Below are 21930 nucleotides of genomic sequence, written 5' to 3'. Positions count from 1 at the left end.
AGACATTCAGCATCTTGATGATTCTCATGTTTCGTTTTTTCTGTCTTCTCCAGAGTCTCCACCAGCAGCGATGTCAAGAAATGGATACTTCTTTGAAGAGAGTGGCAAGTATTGTTTGACTTTTTTGTGCACACACCTTATTGGAGGGAGAGCTGCACTGCAGGGGTGGCTGAAAACCTGACATGGGTGATGCAAAATCCATGTAGCTGAAGTGTGATGTAAAAACAATCTGGTGTGGTGGTTGTGTAATCTTGTCCTGGGAGCAGGCTCCGTGTTTTTAAATCCTGTAGATGTTTGAGATAGTCAGGCAGTAAATAATCAACTCCACATTGTCATCAGTGACTGTTCTGGGTGGCTCCTTGTTTTTCAAGTTCTTTCACGATGTTTTCCTGTCATACAGCCTGGCAGGTGTATTTGCTTGTCTTTTTCTGGAGTGGGGGTCGTGCGTGGGTGTTGGATCCCTTTGGAGACATCCAGCCAAGGAGCATCATGCAAATGTTGGATGGCTCTGGCAGACACCTTTTAGTGCAAAGATTGGGGTTTTTTTTTCCTTTGAAGCAAGATTAAATGGTGGCACTTAGAAACTTGGATCATCTGCCTCAACTTGGATCATCTGCCTCGAAGGTGACCGAAATCTTGGAGATACTGCACTGACAAAGGGACAGTTGAAGGGCAGTGAAGTCCCAGCTTCTCTGCTGATTTGGGAGAAATAAAATAATGGAATAATTTTAGTTGGAAAATACCTTCAAGATAATCTAGTTCCAACTCCCTGCCCTGTGTTTTCCCCTAAAATAGCATGTGTGTAGGGTGTTAGGGAGGGACCTTCTGGAGAGTTCCAGCCTCTTCAGGAAGTAGTCCCTGAGGGCTTGGGGCTTCATGCCCTTGGGAGTGCTGGGAGTATTCAGGACTTCCAAAAGGTGTGAGGAAAAGACCAAAATTCTCTGCTTATTTAGGCCCTTTGATGCTTGCAGCTGCCACAAGGCTCATCTTTCTTGTTCCAGGGCATCAAGCCCTAGGTTGACATCTGGAAGGGGAAGCTGAATGTCTGCCAGGTGTCAGCTGATCCAGCACCGCTGGTGGCAGCACTTCCTTTGGCACTGGCTCTCCTCTTCTCATACAAGGAACCGATTTTGGGGGAGTCAAAGGATGAAACTGGGAGCCAGTCCTCTCATCTCTAGTCAGAGGTGTTTTCTGGAGGCTGGGTCGAGTTGCAGAGGGGCAAAAAGTAATGCCTGACCTCAGGGAGGTTTTCTGAGGGCATGTGGGGCACGAGGTCTGGGTAGCCCTGCTCCTTCCTTCCTTCCTTCCCACCTCACTTGTGGGCTCTTGGGATGTGGTCGGTGCTTTTCTGAGGACTGGGAATGGGAGAGGATGACCCAGATTGGGACCTGGAGAGGTGACTGAGCCTGCAGCTTCTGGTTGAGAGCAGTGTAAGGGCTTGGGGAGAAACACTGCTGGTTTTGGAGGCAGGACAGAGCCCTACTTCATCCCAAACATTTCTGCCACAGGGAACACAAGCCCAGCTGTCTGTCCTAACATCTCAGGTGGCTCTACGTGTCCCCTTCCGGGACTCACCGTCTTGCCTTCCTCAAACTATCCCCACAAACAACAAAAAAACCCCCAAAGCAGATCTCTGAATGCTTTTTTTTTTTGTAGTTGTGGCATCCTCTGTGCAAATCTCTGAGAGAGGCTTCTTTTTTTGTCGACTTGGTGCCATGGCAATGGGCATTTCTGCCCTATATTTGTGTTATTACTCATCTTCCTCCTTTGTCTTAAGGAGACAGCACCTTGGAGCTGCCTCTGAGGGCTTCAAGAAGCTGTTTGGTGCTTTCCTGTTGTGCTTCTGTGTGGTTTGGGGAAGGAGAGGATGTTGCTTGTGAGTTCCTCCTCAGCCCGCACGCAGCGCTGAGCGTTGTGTTATTCATGATTGGAAATACAGTGAATTTCTTGGTTATGTCACGCTTAAATCTGCTGTCACTCTTATTCCTCATTACAAACTGACCTTTTGGAAGAGTTCAGCTGCTGTGGAGTCATGAGTCACCTTCTGCTGCTTGATCGAGCCGAGGCCTTGGAGCGTGTGGACAGCACATCTCGGAGGCTGCCGGTGTGAATGTTCCCACCCTGCTGCGAGGCGCTGCTTTGGTGATCTCTCTGCAGGAGTTTCGTGCTCTCAGATTCTCAAACCCTTCACCCCAAAACATCATCGGGGCTGGAGGAAACCACAGACAAAGACTTTACCTCTTCACAGGGTTTCAAAACAGCTTGTTTTGAAACGGAGCTACAAAATCACCGAGCTGCTTTGTGGCACCACTTGTGGGGATCTGCCAGGCAAGAGATGCCCTTGCCCCACCTCTGAAATAATAAAACTCCCCAATCTCCTAATGCTGTGTTGGGAGAGAGCAAAGAAAAAAATAAACCTCTTTAATTCTGCTTTTTGGACACTTCCCTCCCCCTTTCTCAGCAGAGGAACATCTTTTGATACTCCTGCTCTGCGTAGAGTAGCGCTTTTCCCTTATCTCCTCCTGGGATCTTGCATATACATATGGTTTTCTGTATTCTTAGTAATTAGGTTGTTTTTGTTTCTGAGCATATCTGAGGCTCTGTTCGGAGCCTGGGTCTGTCTTTTGCCAGCTAACTTTTCTTTACCCTCCTTGTGCTCTCAACAGCAGCTGCGGGGATGTTAAAATTTAAAAGCTGAAACCTCATTTGTAGTTGAAAGGGTTGTGGTGAGGGTGATCTTGGCTGTGGCACCGAAGCAGAGCTTTGGAAGAACCTCCTGGATGTTTACATCCATAAAAACTTCAAGTGTTTAATAATCTGTAGCTCTGTTAATTACTGAGGAGCTGGGGAAAGCCCTGGAAGGATTTTCTAGTGAATTAAGATGTGGCTGTTTGGGAAGTTCAGTGGGTTGTTGTAGTCCAAACTATCTCCCAGCCTAACTAGCTAAACATCTGGGAAGTTTATCAAGGAGACCATGTCTTCAGCTTTAAGTTCAAATTTCTCCCCTTTTCTGGAAGAACTTGAAAGCCACTTTTGTGGCTTTTCGTGCCTTGCATGAGGTAAAGACTTAAAATGTAGCTGGGAAAAAAATGTGGTGAGTAGTTTGTTCTGTACAGGCAATATTAAGAGGAAAAAGAAGGAATTATATTTGTGCCTGCCCAGTTGGAGATTTCTGATTTGAGTGTGGTGGCAGCAGATTTGATGGCAGCTGTTGGCCATGCTGTTTCCAACCCATGTTTATTGTCATTTTTTACACTCCTCTGCCACCTTGCTGACGAAAATCCATGGTTTCACTCATTTTTTGAGCCTGTGGAAGAAGCCTCTTGCACAAACAAACCTGGCAGGGCCTGATGATAATTGGTGTCCCCCTCCCTGTGTCTTAAAGTCACTTAAATCTTCTGTTAAGGTTGTTTTGACAAATGAGTTTTCTTTCTGGTGAATTTAAGTGAGCAGTGAGATGATTGTGTAGCCCCAGTCCAAACCCGGGGATAATTGGAGTCCTGATGAAATGCAGCTCGGCAATCAGGGCTCAGAATTGACTCATCAAGCCCCCCATTGTCTCTTGTGAGCATCCTGCACTCTCCTCGTGGAGGTGGATGAGCTCTAAAGGCCCCGGAATTACCTGCAAGTGATTAAATTCTGCCTAAATTACGATGAGGTTTTTATCTGAGCCAAGGACTTTCCCTGATAAGACACAAACCCAAAAGTTTTCGGGTTCCTCTTGCAACATCCAAGGGAAGGAATCCCAGTGCAGTGCTGGGGATATCTGAATTGTTGCATTGTTTTAAAGCTGGCTCAACATCCTGCAGCTTAAATTTATTTTTTTTTCTGGTCTTCCAGAGCAAATCCCTCACTGCTTGGTCTCCTCTGACTTATTAATTGGTTTTGCTGGCACAATAAATCACAGTTGTGTTGAAGGGCCCCAAGGCCCCTGTCTGGCTTGGGATGTTTGGATATATTTTATCTGCTTGTTTTTGTTTTTCAGTTTGCAGTTCAGCTTGGTATGTGTGGTGGGGGGGGGAGTGGATTTTCTTTCTTTTCTCTTTTTTTTTTTCTTTTTTTATATTTGACTTTGTTTATCTTGGAATTGTTTGCTTAACTAGGAGATTAATTTAAATGTTTTTGTGAAACAAATCCTTTCACAGTGGCTTTTTCCTCCGTGTGATGCCCAGTTTGCCAGCAGAAGGTGAACTGCTGCTACCTGTGGGAGAGCACCAGGGGAGTGGCTCACAGGTCTCTTGCAGATTTTTGTTTCTGGAATTATCAAGAGGTCTCTAATAAAATAAAAGGAACACCCCTGATTTCTGAGGGTTCTGCTGCAAAACTGAAACTCCACGTGCTCCCGTGTTCTGTAAAAACAAAACAAAAAACCCCAACAACACTCCACTGAATTACTTGGATTATTCACAACATTTCCTAGAAATCTGGCTGCAAAATACAATACTGGAATTAATTCAAAAGTGCCTGGGTGTTGTTTGTTTTTTTGGTTTTTTTTTGGTTTTGTTTTGGAGTTGGTTTTGGTTTTTTTTTTTGCAGCAGATCAGCTCTTGCAGTTCTGTTATGAATTATCACTGAAGTGGCAGGGGAAGCTTGATGTTTTCATCTGGCTCTTCATGACAAAAGACTCAAGTAGGGTTGGGAAGATGCAGCTGAGGTTATGGTCGGCCAGCAGCGCAGGGATCTAGGAGAGGTTGCAGCTCTGCTCTTGGTGACTCACCTGCTCTGCACTTTCTATCTCTGGTTTGTTTTTTTTTCCCTTTCCAAGAGGAGGTTGTGGTTTTATCTCTGCTCTTGAGCTTAGGTAATGGATTGACATCATCATAGCAGGTGGTCATTGCTCTAGAAAATCTGTATCTGATGGGCTCCCAGGGACTGCTGGAGGGCCAGGAAGCATCACCCAACACTTCTGGCTCTTAAGGTACCCATGGAAGGTCTGGCATTAGGGGACACTTCTATAAATCCTGTTTACATGATCTGAAGATCTGCCTGTGCCAACCCAAATTATTTGGCTTAATCATAAAGTGATTTATTTGAATTGGGACCCTAAAGACCATCTGTTCCACCCCTTGCCATGGAAAAGGACACCTTCCACTTGACCAGGTTGCTCCAAGCCCTGTCCAGCCTGGCCTTAGACACTTCCAGGGAGGAGGCAACCACAGCTTCCCTGGGAATCAATAAAGGAGTTTTTCTAACCAAGGCATGCAAGATAATTTCTGTGTCCTCTTGTCAGGTTGGACCCTCAGCAGTCCAACCATGAGGTCTGGTCTGGGGACACTCCCAGCCCCCCCAGTTGTCTCCTGGGCTGGCACAGTATCCCTGTGGCTGCCAGGGCTAAATCTCCTCAGGACAAAACCAGTGAGCCTTGCCAGGGATTCTTTCAGCTGTGAACCAAAGGAAAACCTTAAAATCCTAGCGAGCATCCAGCTTTATTTAATCATTGTGGCTTACAGTTTTCATTGGGTGGGAGACAGCTTTGGGTGCTGCTGGCTGGCTGCAGCCCTGCAGTTGTTCTTGTCTCTGAAATGCAGTAATTTGTTAGGAGGGAAGGGATTTTTCGTGATTCTTATCATTCAGAACAAGAAGTGAGCCCCAAACTTTGCAGTTTAACCTCAGCAGAGATGTGTAAAATTTAGGAGCACGTTTACCTAAAAAGTGTTGTTCCACCAATGTAATTGCTCTCATTTGATCTGAGGGGGAAAAAAAAAAAAGAGAATTATTTTGGTGAGTAGGTGATTATGCTGGAATCAGCCTATGAGATGTGCCCACAAACTTGCTTTGGTTCATGTGTGAGTAGGGTGCTGTTTAAACCCTTTTTTTCTAGAATGATCTGGAGACTGGAGAACTGATAACACTTGTATAAAGTTCTTCCAGGTCTCTCCTGAATCCTCCAACTGCTCTCTCCCTGCCAGAGTTAACTGGCTGGAAGGTTACCTAACCTATGGAGGCACCAGGAATCTGTGCTTTCTGTGCAGAGTGTAAAGGTCAGGATGGAGGTGGAGGCTCCATTATTAATTGAGTTTCCTTTCTCACCCAAAGTTGGGGATTTGGGTGTTTTCCGAGTGACGCAGTGAATTGGAGCCTGCAGGGAGAGAAGCAAACCCTCTGAGAGCTGAGAGCTCAGGTTAATTAAAACTTCACGCCTTTCTTGAAAATTAGTGTCTGTTCTTGGCTAGAGCAAGCTGAAAATCCACGAGGAGAAAGTTTAGGAGAAGGTGACTTTTTTTAACCTAATGCCAGTATTATTGCCAGTTTTTAGGCAGATACAGGGCTTAAATCTCTCTTGAGTTCCCTAATACTCCATTACAGCTGAGCATTTGGGATGCTCAAAAGAACCAGGCTGGATTTTAGGGTAATGCCCATGTCCCAGCTGATGCTCCTTTACCTTTAAAAGCTATTGAATATATATTATTATCATTGATTCCATTGACCCTCTGTACTTGACCTGTAATTCCTCTGAGAAAATGGATGCAAAAATGGTTTTTGGGCTCTTTCAAAACAATTTGCTGCCTTCTGGGCCTAAACACTCACTTGAGAAATCCAAAAGGGCTTTTAACGTGACAAGCTGGTAGTGTGGGATTGCCAATCATAGCTCAAAAAGCCTCTTTTAATGTAGTTTGAGGTTCCTGGCTTTCTGAGGAGATTTTTTTGGAGGGGTTAACTACCACTCATGAAGAGGAGGCGATGCAATTCCATGATCCTGGAAGCTGGGGCTTGGATTTGAAGGAGGGAATAGGCACTGCTATAAATGAGAACAGTTTTCCAGGCTTGGAGAGGAGATTGCCTTGGTAATTGAGGGTAAAAACCAGTTGCTTCCAGAAAACTGCTCTGAGTCAGTGAGTGGCTCGTGCCCGCAGATGTTGGTTAAAGCTCCACAATTGGCCTTGTCACCTGAGACACACCCCAAGAGGTCATGCAGGGGCTGTGGCTGGAATAATTCCCATCCCCTGGGGTGTGAGAGGATGTTTTTAGTAATAAAACTGCTTTTCTCCCAGGAAATTGAGCTTGATTAAGATTTTTGGCTTGCCTGGAGAAGCCTGCAGCCCTTGGGCTGGGAGTGCTGCTCCCACTTCAGCTTTTCCAGGGAATATATCTGAAGTGGCTGAGCACTTCCTGTGCTCAGATATATTCAGTGAGCTTCCTGCTCACCGCGACTCTGCTGATTTTATTGCCCCAACTGCAGCTGCCAGGTGCCACCAGAGCAGCGGTGGGACACATAATGCCACCTCTGATGGCAGCAGGTGCAGTCCCTGGTGCTCCCTACAGAGCCCTGGGCGCTAAAACTCAGCTCCAAAGCAAAATAGCTGCAGGGCAGGCACCTTGTCAGAGCTGTGAGGAGGATGAGAGCAGCAGGAGCCAGGAGATGGAGCTGCAGATGTGAGGAGAGTGAAGAGAGAAGGCTGGGGATGGAATCATGGAATCCTGGAATGGCTTGAGTTGGAAGGGACCTTAAAGATCATCCAGTTCCACCCTCCTGCCATGGGCAGAATAGCTTCCATTAGACCAGGTTGCTCCAAGCCTCATCCAGCCTGCTCTTGGGTGGATATTGGGATATTAGAGCACAGCGGGTCTGGGCCAGGGATGAATTACAGAGGAAAGGGTGATTCTTTCTGCTGTAATTCATGCTTTGGAGGGGAATCACCAGAGAAATCATAATTATTCCTTTTTTTTTTTTTCTTCCCAGCACCTGCCTAAAATGGGGGGCTGGTTTATTTTCATGTGGCATAGGATGGGCTGAGGAAAGCCCTTAAGGCAGAAGAGGATTTAAGGTGAAAGCATCTGCTGCTTCTGGCTGCAGAGAGTGAGGAGGGGGTTTTGTTCCTGCATCACTGAAGGATGCTGCTTGCTGTCCTTGGTCTCATGCACTTCCCATATTTTCCATTTCTTTGTCCTAAAATGAATCCTGCAGGGTGGGCTGAGAGGGATTATCCCGACCACAATGTGTTCTTCATGGTGCAGGAGGGCTGCACTGATCTCTGCCAGCTTTAACTGTATTCCCAGCTCCTCCTCAGCCAAACCTCTTTTCTCCAGTGCTTTTAGACCATATTTCAGGCTGAAGTGGCACTCCTGTGCTCAAGAGCTCTGACTGGCTGTCTTGTGGCTCGTGGCACTTCAGCCAATGCTGCCTTCATCTGAAGGTGCCAACTTGCGGTGATAAAAATGGGGGGAACACCAATTTGGAGATCTTAAACTCTCCCCCAGGAAATCTGATGCCAATGGAAAGGTGTTTAACTCTGCCCTCTGAGAAGCAACTGCTCCTGACAAAGCCTGTGAAGAGTTACTGGGACTTCCATATGGAAACGTGATTGGTATCTGCACAAATTCTGTAACAGCCACATGAGATCCTGCTCTGAACTTCTGCAAAACACGCATCAAACTTCCAGAGGAGCTGAACAGCTTCTGCTGTCGCTTGTGGCATCTGCTGCCCTTCAAGCAGCGGGGGTGGCACTCGGTGAGCATCAGGGAATGGGGAGGGAAACAGCTGCCAGGGCTGGAGGCAGGGCTGGAGCTCAGAGGGAAGGTGCATCTGCCACGCACACAGCCCGTGTCACCTCGAGGTCACCCTGCCTTTGACAGCCGTAAACTGCTCGTGGTTTCCAACTCTGGGCAGGCTAAATAGACTGAGGGATTCCAAACAGGAGTGGTCTGAAGCCTGGGGGTGGTTCAGTGACAAAGCAGACACCTGTCTGGGAGTGCAGTTCCTGTCCAGCCCAGGTTGGGGATTATTTGCAACCCGAGTGTTTTGTCCGTCCCTTGCCCAAGGGACACGAGGCTCAGCTGCCTTTTGTTCTGCTCTTTCCTCCCCTAAGGAGGGAGGAACAGAGGATGCTTTCCTTGCCAGAGTCCTCGCTGACCTCTGCCCAACCCTCTGATCCTACTCCACCCTTGCCCTTCTTCCAGCTCCTGGGCTGCTTCTGTCCTGTCTCCAGCCCGCTCTGTTTTCAGGGGCCACCACTGCCACCCTCTTATCAAACAAGTTTCAGTGGGTGGGGAGGGGAATAAATACTTTTCCCTGCTTGGCTTTTCCTTGTTTATCCATCTAATTCCATTAGGACAGGAAGGAAAAGCTCACCCATGTTCTCAGAGCTGGGTGCTCAAACCATCTTATGTGTGTCCCATCTGACCCAGTGAGTGGGAAGGTTGGAGGAGAAGCTCAAAACTTCCCTGAGGCTGCAATTCTGGATGTGGTTGAGGTGGAAAAAGACGTCCCCAGGCTGATTCTTTTCCTTTGCGGGGTTGCCCAAACTCTCCTGGCACGGGGGGGGGAATGTCAGCACTGTGGGTGCTCAGCTTTGAGGAGAGATTACGGTGTCCATCATGCATTTTGGAGGAGCCAAACCCCAACTTTGGGACTTAGTTTGGGATCGAGATGCTTGTGTGGGACTTTGTAGTACTTCTGATGGCAGCAGGCACCTTGTCAGGCTGCTGTCCATCCCTCCAGGACACAGGCTGCCCCTCAACCTGCCACATCTGCCAGCAGAGGTTTCATATCTGGTGGTGCCCACAGTGTTCAGGTGTTTCCTGTACTTTCCTCACCTCACTTTTTTCTGTCTGGACAAGTTTCCATCGTGCAGGGATGCAAACACCCTAAACTGTGCCAGCAGCAGAGGGTGATACCCTCTGTGTGCTTTGCTGGATGGGGACAGCAGCACCTTGGATGCTTTTTGAAGTCTTCAGAGCAGTTTTGAAGGGGCTCATTCACATTTATTCCTGTCAAGCTGGAAGGTGAAGGAGGCAAAGATCAGGAGGGGATTTAATCTGAGGGGCTTTATCAGGTTTCCCACACCTTTCATAAGCAATTAGAAGTCTCATCTGGAGGCTTGAAGCTCCTGCAGCCCCACTGCACCCTCTGAGCCCTCTGGGGAGATGCTGAGCTCCATCAGCTCGTGGCAGGAAATGCTGCAGCCCCTGTCCCGTGTCACTGAGTTCCTGTTTGTGGCCTCACTCCTCTGGGTTTGTGTTTTGTGGTGGAGAACTGTCGGCTCGATCTCTCAGAGGCAGCATGTGCTGCTTTCAGCTGCTGCCTCCACATTTGCTTATATGAGGCTTTAAAAAAAGCCATCAATATTTTAGTTTCCATTTGAGCCTCTGCCTTGAAGCTCCCCCTTTTCATTTCACTGTAGTGCCTAGAGCCAGCTAATGAAATATCTCCCTCCTGCTTCAAATTAGGCATAAAAGACTTGTCAGAAGATGAGAAGAAGCTGCTGAATAATCCTGGTAATGTAAAAATCGACATTCTGTAATGTCCCTAATTCTCCCAATTAAACATGATACATGAGTGTGCTACAAGAGTCCTCCAGCTGCTCCGTAAGGAGATGTTGCAGGGGCCAGTTTGCTGTTGGATGAGGCTGGGTTAAGCTCTAATTAAAGCCTTGCAAAAGGCTAAGGAGTTGTTTGGTGTAATTAAGCAACTTGTCTCACATTCTCTGTGGTGCCACCCCCAGTGACCTTCTCCTCTGCCCCCTGGGGAGCTGTGGGTCTCTCTGTCCATATCAGGTGTCTCCTTGGAAACTTTTTTTTTAAATTTTTTTTTTTTAATTTTTCCACCTGTGGTTTCAAATTGCTGCACTGCAAGACAGCGGCGTGGCCTTGGGCCGGTGGAGGTGTTTCATTCAGGGTGGGCTGGGGCACAGCTCTTGCTTTTGGTGGTGTTTTTATGGTTCCCGGTCAACGTTTCCATCCTTGTGGTGTTTTTTACCTGAGGGGCGCGAGGTGTTGGGGCTGGGCCTTGCTGCCCACGCCGTTGGTGTGAGGCCAGAGGGTTGAGCCCCTGTGGCCACCCCAAAACATACTGGGGTCATTTCTTGAACCCTCCGGCCCTCACGGGCCCTCAGAGCGGCCCCTCACCAGGCCCCGGCGGCGGCAGAGGCCTTGCCAGCCATGGACTTGGACTCAGAGTCAGACTCGGACTCTTTGTCCGCCCCGGTGTCCAAGGACGGGCCCAAGGACAGCCTGCGGCCCTCTCATGGCACCCCCATCTCGTTGTCAGGGTACCTCAAGTGCGACACGGACGATGCGAAGGAGGAAGGGGCGGGCGAGGAGCTCTTTGATGGCGTCAACTCCACCATTGTGTCCGGGGACAGCATCCGCTTCTTCGTCAACGTCAACCTCGAGGGCACTCCCAGCGCCACCGGTGAGTGACCCCCGAAAACGGGGATGGGAGGGAGGTTGTTCCTGGTGGTGGGATTTCATGGGATCAGGGCAGGTTGGGTTGGGAGGGACCTTAAAACTTATCTCTTTAAGGGTAGGGATACCTTCCACTAGGCCAGGTTGCTCCAGGCCCCATCCAACCCATCCTTGAACTTTGCTTCTGGCTCAGTGTTTTCATATCTTCAGTATTGCCTGTGATAAATGGTGAGGGAGGAAGACAGCCAAGCCCTTCACCAAAAACTCCTGTCATTTTGTTTCAGTTCATATGCAACTCTGAACTTCTTTTCTGCAGAAAATCAAACAAAATCCTGTTCACTTAATTTCCCGTAAAAGCCAGTGCTGATATTTAGTGAATCCTTTGAAAAGTGAAGCTGGAAGAGATAGGGAATCCACATCTGAACTGACATCCCATAAAGTGCCAAGCCAAGTCTGAGAAACAGAGGGGTTTTTTTAGGAGAGGACAGAAATCAAGTCATACAGCTGAAGTGTTTTCTTCTGGGGCTGGTGGCTGTGACAATCTTGCTTAGATGTAGCAACTATTTTGCTTTTCTAGAAAATGTTTTCAATTCTAAGATAAATAGTTCTGAAATTAGACATAACTTAGCCTTCTTTATTCCCTGGAAGTGTTCAAGGCCAGGTAGGATGAGGCTTGGAGCAACCTGGTCTGGTGGAAGGTGTCCCTGCCCATGGGAAGGGGGTGGAACTGGATGATCTTTAGGGTCCTTTCCCACCCATTTTGTGGAAGCTGGATTTTGTGGGATGTGCCTGGGAAAATGCAGCTCTTGGACACAGCAGCAGCCTGGGTTTGTCCCAGCAGCTGGCACCTGCCTGTGTGGGCACTGGCTATTTTAGAGGTTAAATTTACATGCTCTGGATTATTCTCGGTGTCACAGTATCAGACAGTCCTTGAAGTTTGTTAAAAGTTATTTTTAGATTACATGCAAATCCCAATTGATCTGCAGTTGGGCAGTTATTGGGAATGGTGATGCAGATTAGGCACGGCCTGGAGCCCTGTTTGGCCATCTCAGAGTCTGCTTTTTGACTCTGAGCGATGACTTGAACTTAGGAATAATATCCAGCAATTTCCAAGCCTGCAATTTTACAAATGCCATCTTAATTGAAAGATTTAAGGGAGCTGTGCTCTGCTATGACAAGTGTGGACTTAATGCCGTGGGGTGCATTGTTTGGGGATGAGGAATGTGAATGCTGTGGATTCTTCTGCATCTGAAGAAGTTCACTTTCCTTGTGTGTCCTCCTGGGCTTTTTGTGTTTTGCCTTCCATTCAAAACAGGACAAAAAAGGCTTCCTTATTTCCCTGAAGCACTGCTGTTTGTGCTGGTGCTATTAGTCGTATCCTTTTTTTTTTTTTTTCAGCTGAGATGTTTAGGATTTTTAAGGAAAAATGGGCTTCTGGTGTGCTGGGGTCCTGTTTGAAATGGAAGGATGATGATTTTAAAAATGATCTTCAGGCAGAGCAAAAGTCCAGACTTTCAATATGGACATGTGTGAAAAAAGATATTTTTTTCTTTTCTTTTTTCCCTCATTAAAACATCAAAGTGACCCAGGTAGCCAAAATCCAGCTTTTTCACTGGTAGGCGTAGAATTCATCAGAGTCCAAGGCATTGGAGTCATCTGGGCTATCAGTTCCTTTTTCAGAGGTGGTTTTACTGAAGTTTCTTCCAGGGTGGATTTTATACAAATAAATCAGTCTGTGGCTGCTGAGGGTACAGCTGATCCTCCTGTAGGGGTGACTTTTTGGGTGGCTGAAGGTGGCTGAGATGAGGCCCTTCAGCTCTTCTAAGAAAAATACCCTGAACTTCTGAAAAAAACCACCCAACTCCCAAACTGAGGTTTAATTATGCCAGAACTGAGGTGTGTCTGGGAGTGAATTGTTCCCTGTTCAGAAATTCCCTTCCATTGCTGCTGTTCTTGGGAAGCTTTGGGAGGTGTTTTGTAATACTCAGGCTTTGATTTCCTGGAACAAAACTGTGGAACTGATCCTTTGCATGGATTGTCCAGAGCAAGACAAGCTGGGAAGGAGGGGGGAAATAAAAGTAGGGTTTCTCCAGGCAATGCCAGATGCCCCAAATGCTTCATTTCCTACCCCAAGGGAGCTGCTGCACCAGGATCCTACAGAATCCTCTGCTGCTCTGTAAACACAGAGGAAAACCAAGTGTGGGAATGACATCTTTGCATCCTCATCTCATTTTCCTGCATTCTGGGTGAAATGTTTGAGCCAAAATGTGGTCTCTTGGCTGAATTGCTGCCCAGACTCTCTCCTGCTGGAGACTTTTCTTTGGGTCAGCTGCTGTGAGGTTGCTGCCCACCTTAATATAGGGCTAAAAGATCCAAGATTCCCATTTGGAGAGGGGGTGAGTTGGAATGCTGGCAGGCAATGAGGGTGGAATTCCAGATGCAGTGACAGCTCTGCATCATCCTGTCGAGCTGTTGGTCTCTGTGATGTGTGTGCAGCTCTCCATGAGCATAACTGGATGCTCTCCACTATAATTCTGGTTTTAAAAGATCACCGTGTTGGATTCAGCTTTGAACCAACACAGCACGAGCCCTAAAACTCCCAACAATTGACCATTGGCCTAAAATGCTGGGTTTTGTGCACAGGTGTGTGAAAAATAGGATGGCTTGAAGAAATCTGGGGTTTAAGGTATGGCCTGTCTTAATGACTACTGGCTGCTTTTGCAGGGAATAATGAGCCCAAAGCAGTGCAGATGTCTGAGCACTAAAATGCTGCTCAGTGGTGACATTTGGGTCATTTCTCCTGGGTGTTTCAGTGCTTCCTCGCGTTCACTGATGAAAGGTTTTTTTAATTCTCTTCTGCTTTTCATGCTTGTAACTTAGATTTTGGTGGTAACATTTGTTTCCAGCAAATGTTAGGAGCTCTAACAGGAAGGTGGGTATGCATCTGAAGCTGGAGGCTTTTGGACGTGGGATCTGCATTTTTGGGGGAAGATCAGGGTGGTTTTTAGGCTGAGGCTTTTTCTGAAGTCACAACAAATGTTGGCAAGTAAAATCACAGAATTGTTTGGGTGGGAAGTGACCTTTAAAGGTCATCAAGCCCAACCCCCCTGCAGTAAGCAGGAATGTTTTCCACTAAACCAGGTTGCTCCAAGCCCTGTCCAGCCTAGCCTTGGACACTTCCAGGGATCCAGGGGCAGCCACAGCTTCTCTGAGCAACCTGGGCCAGGGCCTCACCACTCTCATTGTAAAAAAACTTCTTTTTCATGTCTAATCTAAATGTTTCCCTTGTCCTGGCACTCCAGGCCCTTGTCCAGGAAAGCTTTACCTGCAGCACACCTGGAATTAAATCCCTGCCAATAAATATAGCAGCTTGGTTTAGGCTGGGCCTTAAATTTAATGGACAGGTGATGCAAGTGAGTCTTTGGAATACGTGGGGACACATCTTTGCCATCAGTCACAGCGTTCTGATCTCCCTGGCAGCTCCCTTAAATTAGCCAGGCACATACTTTCATCATTTGGACCTTGGCTTTTTCTCAGTGTTAGGTTTTAAAACAATAATTTGGATCTTGTTCTTGTAGTTTGGGGTTTTAAAACAGCTCTTTGGATGTCGTTCTTGTAGTTTGAGGTTCTGAAATAATTCACCTTCTCCTTACCCACATTACAAGAGGGGTTTGCACAGGGTTTGCTTCAATTGAGGCACAATTTATCAAGGACTTGTGGAGCTGTAGCTGCTTAACTTCTCCCACTTGCAGCTGATGCTCAGACCGGTGATTTTAGAGGTGCTTGCAGCAGTTTTGGGGAGAACAAAGCAAACTCCTGACGGCAGCAAAAAGCCAATTGGAGAGCAGGATGTGGCTCTGCCGGGGTGGGGGGGGGAAGGAGCGGAACACGAATTACGCTTCAGGAGAAATTAAAGGCTGTTCCACCCTGCGGACAATTGATCATTCCTAGATACAGAGAATCAACAGTTTCCTGTATCCCGCTCCAGAGGCACACACGTGCACGCCCGCCGCCGCTGCTCCTGGCAAAACACTGCATCCAAGTCCTGGCCCAGGCCCTGCCCAGATGACTTTTTTCTTCAAGGGGACGAGGAGAAAAGCTGGATGCTGGCGCCAAGGATATTCCAGGGAGAGTAGCGTCCAGAGACAAGTGGTCTGGGCTTGAATGGGTATCACTCTGCACACAATAGTCACATTTCCTCACATTAATACCAAGGTCCTTTTTATGTCTTGAGGCACAATGCTGACCCACGCGTTCCATCTGATAACTCCTGTTTTAGCAGTTTGATGTCAGAGTGGGATGTTGGGCTCCCGAGGCTTCCTACCCTCTAATGGAAAGTGGATATACCAATTGTGTGCCGGGGGGGGGACGGCCTCCCTCCGAATTTCCTGACGAGGGTGTTTTCAAAGCGCTGCTTAGGAAGCCGGGGGAGGTGTGGGGGGAGCGCGGGTGGTTCTGCACGGAGGCAGCGGCCTCCCTTCTCCGTGCTTCACCTTGGTCCTTTGGAGCAGCTTCCCGTGGGATTTAGAGTCCGTGAAAAAAATGCACGTGTTCCCCCTGCCCCAAATTGATCAACAAAACCTACTACAGGTGGGGTTTTTCCAGAAATATTTGGCTTTTATAGCACGTGGGTGTGACAAGTGACGCCACACTCGGCACGCTTACCTTGTCCCTGCTCAGTCTCTGTGCTGTCCCCTCTCTTCCCCATTCCCCACCCAGGAGTGTGAGGGATGGGCCTTCACATGCCCAGCTGTTTTTGCTGTTCCAGAGTCCTTATTCCCACCTGCCTCTAACCTGGGAATTTGTGGGATGAACACTGACTTTAGGATGTCTCCTGAGCTCAGCCCATCACCTGTCGTGGGAATATGGGATAATGAAGGCACAGTTATTTATCTAACAATATTTAACCCAAATTACTCAAATCTGATGGTGATTAGTCCAGGCTCAGCACAGCAAAGCAAAGAATCCCTCTGAGATCCTGCTTGTGCAATCCCTCACTGCCAGTGGTGTGTTAGAGGTGTCACCACTGCTCCTCACAAGCTCCTGTCAGGCCATGTGGTGATGTGGTTGTATTTGTGTATTTTTAAGGCAGATTTGAAAAGCAGAACAAGTGCTCGCAGTGTAGTTCAGCACAAATGGCTGAGTCTTAGATTTGGGCAGACCCCTGATAAAAAACAAAGATAAAATAGGGTCTTTTTTTCAAATTATAAGCCCTCCAAACCTTAAATACTTCCACTCACACCAGATCCTTGCTATTTTTCAGAGAAAAAGGTGGAAGTGCTAATGTAGTATTCTGCTCTGATTTATTTTACGGTGCATATATATTTACCATGAAGATGCACCAGGGAGTGTTTGTAGATCTAAAGAAATGTGCACAGCCAAAAAGCTCTTTTACTCTAATTTCCACTCCTTTTATCCCAAAATAAAATACAGTCTTAAGATGCTGCAGGCATCCTGTGGTGGCTCTGCTCCAAAGGGTTTTGGATCTTCTCAGGTGTTAAGGGCAGCACTGGACACCTGGATAAGGGAAAGGGATCTTGGGTGAAAGGAGATCTCTCAAGACAAAAGGTGAAAAGCCTTAAACTTTGGTATTTGACTTTCAGGGGTTTGTTTTCAGGCTTGCATGGCAGATGTTGTTACCTAAAGAGGGGGTGGAGGGGAAGCAAGGAGGGGATTTTGTTTCTCTGGGTTGCTCTCAGGGATATTATTAGGGCAGCTGGGATGAAACTGAGCAAATAAACTTCCAAGTATTAAATCTCCTCATTTGTGTTGAAGTTGGATGGGGCCCGTTTGGAGAATGGTGGGAAATAAAAAGGAGAGGCAGGGCCCTGAGTGTGCCCCGAGTTGTGATGTTGACAATTCCTCGGTGTTGTCAGAACTGAACTCCCTGGGAGTCGCTCGTGGCATTCCCAGTAAGGCTCCGTGCCTGCATGCACGCATCCCAGAAATTCGGGATGCGCGTGGCGCCTTGATGTGCCTGCCAGGGGATGTCGGAGATGCGTTGCTGACTTTTTGGCTTTCCCCTGGGCAGGACCTGGCACAGAGCCCAACAGATAAGCTCAGCCACCCCTGGCAGCTCTCCCTCAGCTGTGTGTGAGGACACACAATAATGCCCCTCGCTCGCTCTCTTGCCTAAAATAGGCTTTTGCTGCCTGCTCTGTCCGGCAAGGAGGGCCACAAAAATCGACATGGAAATTTCGTGTGGTCCTGACCTCCTCATGGTGTTTCATTGTGCTTAATTGTGGCATTCAGGTGAGAAATCTCAAATTATTGAGATTTTCAAGTTACTGCTCTTGACAGTGAGACATGGCTGAGGAGTTTGATGGGGAGTTTCTTGTAGGGTGGATCCAGGGTTTTCTGTATCCCTGTCATTCCCATGAAGGGCTCCTCTGTGGAGGTGCAAGGGCCAAGGGTGTTGGATCTTTTTACCCCCTCCTTGGCTGGAGGGAGGCAGGGATGGTGCTGTGGAAGAGGAGAAGATGGATGGTAGGCTGGTGGTGGTTGGACTTGAACTTTGGATGTGTCATGGGCAACCTCCTGCAGGGTTTGATCCTGCATTGCCCAGGAGGAAATAAATGGATATTTAATGTGAGCAAAGCAGAAGAGCACTTGAGAAGTCTCTGTGTATTTTTCCCTCCCCTTTGTCATGTTCCAGTGGATTTGCTGCTATCCCTGAGTGATGCTGTAGCACTCCAGTGAGCATTTAAAATACCAACCCAGAACTGGGATGGCCGTATCCATCCGTTTTCCTGCCTGGATTAAATCCGAGCGGTGTTGTTGGGATGAATGATGAATGAGGCTCTGGGCTTTCCAAAGTGCCACCTCCATACCCAGAACAGCTTTTTTGAGAAGTTGGAAAGATCCTGCTCCAACAGATGTAATTAGATGTTTTTGCTTGTGTTGATAAAGCAGCACTTGGTGCTCCTCCAGCTGGGTACGTGAGAGAGCTGTCAGCAAAGATTGATACACCTCGAAAATGATAAGAAGAACCAAGAGCTGCTGCCTGATAAAAGCACAACCTGAATTTCTGTTGCATTTTCATGTATCCATGAGGACAGGCTGCAGCTCTCTCTTCAGCATGTGCCTGCTATTGTTCGGGCTTGTGGGGTTTTTTTTTGTCTTTCCCGAGCTATTCCTTGCAAAAGGAGATAAACCAAAACATGTTTTGTCCTCAATGAATATTTATGGACTTCCAAATCTCCCCACATACTTCTGCATGTGTAATTAGGCTGGAAGTTGGGTAAGTGAGCGTTGGAGAACTACAAATGTGAGAGCCTGGGGAAAATGCTTGATGTTTCTGGTTTATTTGGGTGCTTGCTTTTTAATAATAAATAGCACTTTTTTAGATGAAACAGCTTGTGTTTTCCAAAAGGCGTGTCAGAAGCAGGAATAATTGGGGCTGTTGCAGCAGCAGACTTGTCTGGGTAAGTGATGCTTTTAGTCACATGTGCAGCATCCAAGTGAAATTTGGGAGAAGCTGGGTGATGTAACCAAAGCCTCTGAACCACCTCATTTTGTTTAGGGGGAGATAAAGTCAATCCTTTCCCTCTTCTCCACTGCTCTGAGCTGGAGCCTTTGAACCCCATCGAGGGCAAGACTCAAATTTCTGTTTGATCAGCGATGATTTTGATTAAAGCAGCTTTCTGCTTGCAAAAAACAATTGCTTTTTTTCTGGAGTTTCAATGTGAGTTGCACCCTCAGCTTAGTTTTTGGAGAGTAGCAGGGCTTGGCTTGAGGGTGTGTGGCCAAGTCATGGGATTGCAGCAGCTCTTACAGGGTAGGATTTGGAAGTAGAGATCTACAAAAGAAGCAAAGCACTCATCTGAGTAGCTGTAACTCCGTGTTACATCTCTGTAGTTTTCCACAGCTTGGCCTCTGGAAAGGTTTTGGTCTTCAGTGGGTTTTTTCCATGCTGCTGCTGTGCTCGTTCAAATTAAAGCTGTTCATGTGTTTCATTTTGGTAGCAGCTCAGGCTTGGGGGTTTTTTGGAGAATTTAAGCAGAAGGATGCCAGGCTGGAAGTGTTCAAGGCCAGGTTGGATGGGGCTTGGAGCAACCTGGTCAAGTGGAAGGTGACCTCGATGGTCTTTAAGGTCCCTTCCAACCCAAACCATTCCATGATTCTCTGCACAAAAAGTGTCTGTGGGACAAATAATGCCACAGAGAGGCTGCCTTGGATGCAAGGAGAGGGCTGTTGGCAAGTACAGCTTGGTTTGGTTTTGTTTTGTAGCTGATACCCAAAAAGTGCTTCGTAGATACTCTTAAGAAAATGTTATTGTTGGCGCTTGGAAGTTTGAAGTGGGAATTTCCCGGGTTCCCCCATCCTGTGTATTAAATGACATTTACTAGTCCCTAAACAGCAGTTTTCTTTCCCAAGAGCTGTGTTGATTTCTCCTCAGATTTATGGAGGCAGCGTGGTGAGTTGACAGGACATTAATGTGCTCATCTTGGAGTCACTGCCTGCAATCCCTTGGAAGTGCCTGGCTGTTATTGTTGACTCTTTTAACGAGGACAAGGAGGGTTTCCAAACGAGGGTGACTCATGAAATCATAGCCTCAATCTATCAAACAACGATGCATTGGATTAAATGATTACTTAAAGGATTAGGAGTTAGATTTTTGGGGAGTGGAGCAGGGGGGAGAGAAAGAAAGAGTAAAAATACATCAGAGTTATAAAAATCCAGCCAAAAAAAGCTGCAAGACACAATCCCCAAGTGACCAGATAATGCCAATCCTGTGCTTGGTTCACGCTTCCAAAATGGGAGATGTTGTAAAAATTGAATCTCTGCTTTTCTCTAGAGATCATCCCCTGCCAAGAGAGTGATGCTTCACCTCCTCCTGAGCCTCCTGCTGCCTGTCAGGTACCTCTGATAGTAACACTCCTCTGATGTGGTTTTTTTTTTCCCATCTTTGCAGCTGAAAGTGAAGGTGCTGGCTGCGTGTTACTGCACACATCGAGGAAGGTGAGTAGAGGTGCTGTGTGACCAATTTGGTTTTTTCATCGTCCAGAAGTACAGAAAAGGATCACACTGAGGGGCTCTTTGTCACTGGCTTAAGCACAAGACATTTAAAATGCTTCTTCTCTTGAATTCCTCACCCTTTCTTTAAACCTAAAAAGGCACGTGCTGCTCATTCTCCAAACAATCTCTCTCTGTAATTCTGATTGTTCCACTGCTTTTTGTCCCAGACAATTCCTTGACATGTTAATTCATCGTTCTCTCTTCTGCAGCTGCCTCCACAGGGATCCAAGTGTGCGCTGTGGAGCTGGGAGCAGAGACACCCAGTAGACATGGCTGGGATTTGGTTCCTTGTTTATTCCAGCTAATCAGTCGTCCTTCACGAGGTTCAGCAGGAGTGAAATGCCTGGAAACAAGCAGGCTAGGAGGAGGATTAGGAGCCCACTCTTAGTTTACACTTGCTCCTGAGACTGTAACTCACTAATGATAAGGTGAAAGTCCAAAAAAATTTTGTATAGGCTGTGTTATTCCAAACCTTTGGCTGTGGAAATGCACAGAAAATACTCAGGGAGGAATAGAGTTGGTATTTTGATAAGTTCCCTGTGAGGGTGGCGAGGCCCTGGCACAGGGTGCCCAGAGAAGCTGTGGCTGCCCCTGGATCCCTGGAAGTGTCCAAGGCCAGGCTGGATGGGGCTTGGAGCACCTGGGTTAGTGGAAGGTGTCCCTGCCCATGGCAGGGGGTGGGACTGGGTGATCTTTAAGGTCCCTTCCAACCCAACCCATTCTTTAGTTCTCTGATTCTGTTTTTAATACCATGTGAAGCTTTCTCTTTAGGGTTGTGAGGCTCAGGGTGCTTTAAGCTGTCTTGACTTCTTGCCTGATGGTTGGAGGGGAGGGGTTGTTGTCATGAGAGCTTGGAGCATCGCTGATCCTGGTAAATCACAGAATCATTTAGATTGGAAGAGCCCCCTAAGATCACCAAATCCAACCATTCCCCCAGCACTGCCCAGGCCACCACTGACCCCTGTCCCCAAGTGCCACATCCACAGGGCTTCTAAATCCCTCCAGGCATGGGGACTCCACCACTGCCCTGGGCAGCTGTGCCAGTGCCTGAGATCCTGTATTTCAGCCTTCATTGCAGGTTGTAACTTGAGGTTTTAGTCTGTGTAGCCTTGTAAGCTTTGGGGGCTTTTTAGGGAATCCCAGAGAGCTCTTTAATTCTGCTTTGCTTTAGGCCTCTAAGACAGCCCAAATCCTGAAAAGATATTCCAGAAGGCTGAATTAGTAGTGGGAGAAAAATGTATGATAGCTTTAGAAACCTTTTCCCCAAGTTAGCAAAAAACCCCCAAAGCAAATAAATACCAAAGAAAACACTACCCAAAACAAAGCCACCAGCACCAAAGAATAAATATTAAAACATTGTTTGGTATAGAATCATGGAAGTTAAAAGAAGCTATTCCATGCTCAGGAATGAAAATGTCTTCCTCCCTAATTTGTCTTGTCTAATCCCAGTGCCAAGGTTCTCAGTCATACACACTTGACTGAAAGTAACCCGAGAACTTAATCGCTTAAAAGTGCAAATTCTAAGCCCAAATGCAGGATCTGCCTCTGATAAGAAATAGTTGGAAACTGCTAACTCATAAGTGTCTCTTCTATTTTGTTTTTCCTTTTCAGAGCTGTAGGATTCCTGCTTTTTCTGGCCTACAGTTCATGCCTGAGCATTTTAGTGTGCTGTGGAGCCACAAATACCAGAGCGCTTTAGCAGGGCTTGAGAAAAAGATTCTTTTGCCAGTTTTTCCCTTCAGGGAGGATCAGTGGAAATTTTGTGCTTCAAATGCAAAGGAAATTGGG

At 47.2% G+C, this 21930-nt stretch overlaps 1 protein-coding gene across 9 annotated transcripts in view; it reads left to right on the top strand.

Annotated features, from left to right (window-relative positions):
- Positions 1 to 21930, top strand: part of SLC4A11 (solute carrier family 4 member 11) — a 136910-nt gene that overhangs the window by 59950 nt on the left and 55030 nt on the right. For 5 of the 9 annotated variants that reach the window (XM_069014783.1, XM_069014785.1, XM_069014779.1 and 2 more), the window contains exons 2-4: positions 54 to 104; positions 10988 to 11131; positions 20039 to 20085. In XM_069014783.1, coding sequence (XP_068870884.1) covers positions 54 to 104; positions 10988 to 11131; positions 20039 to 20085 — 242 coding nt within the window. Of the gene's footprint in view, positions 1 to 53; positions 105 to 10167; positions 10216 to 10987; positions 11132 to 20038; positions 20086 to 21930 lie in introns of all 9 variants that reach the window. The other 4 variants (XM_069014782.1, XM_069014784.1, XM_069014778.1 and 1 more) reach the window with 1 other exon arrangement.

Source organism: Aphelocoma coerulescens, chromosome 4 (genome assembly GCF_041296385.1).
Source record: "Aphelocoma coerulescens isolate FSJ_1873_10779 chromosome 4, UR_Acoe_1.0, whole genome shotgun sequence".
In the NCBI taxonomy this organism is placed as follows: Eukaryota; Metazoa; Chordata; class Aves; order Passeriformes; family Corvidae; genus Aphelocoma; species Aphelocoma coerulescens.
Note: the sequence above shows the minus strand (reverse complement) of the source record. Positions and strands in the feature narration are given on the sequence as shown.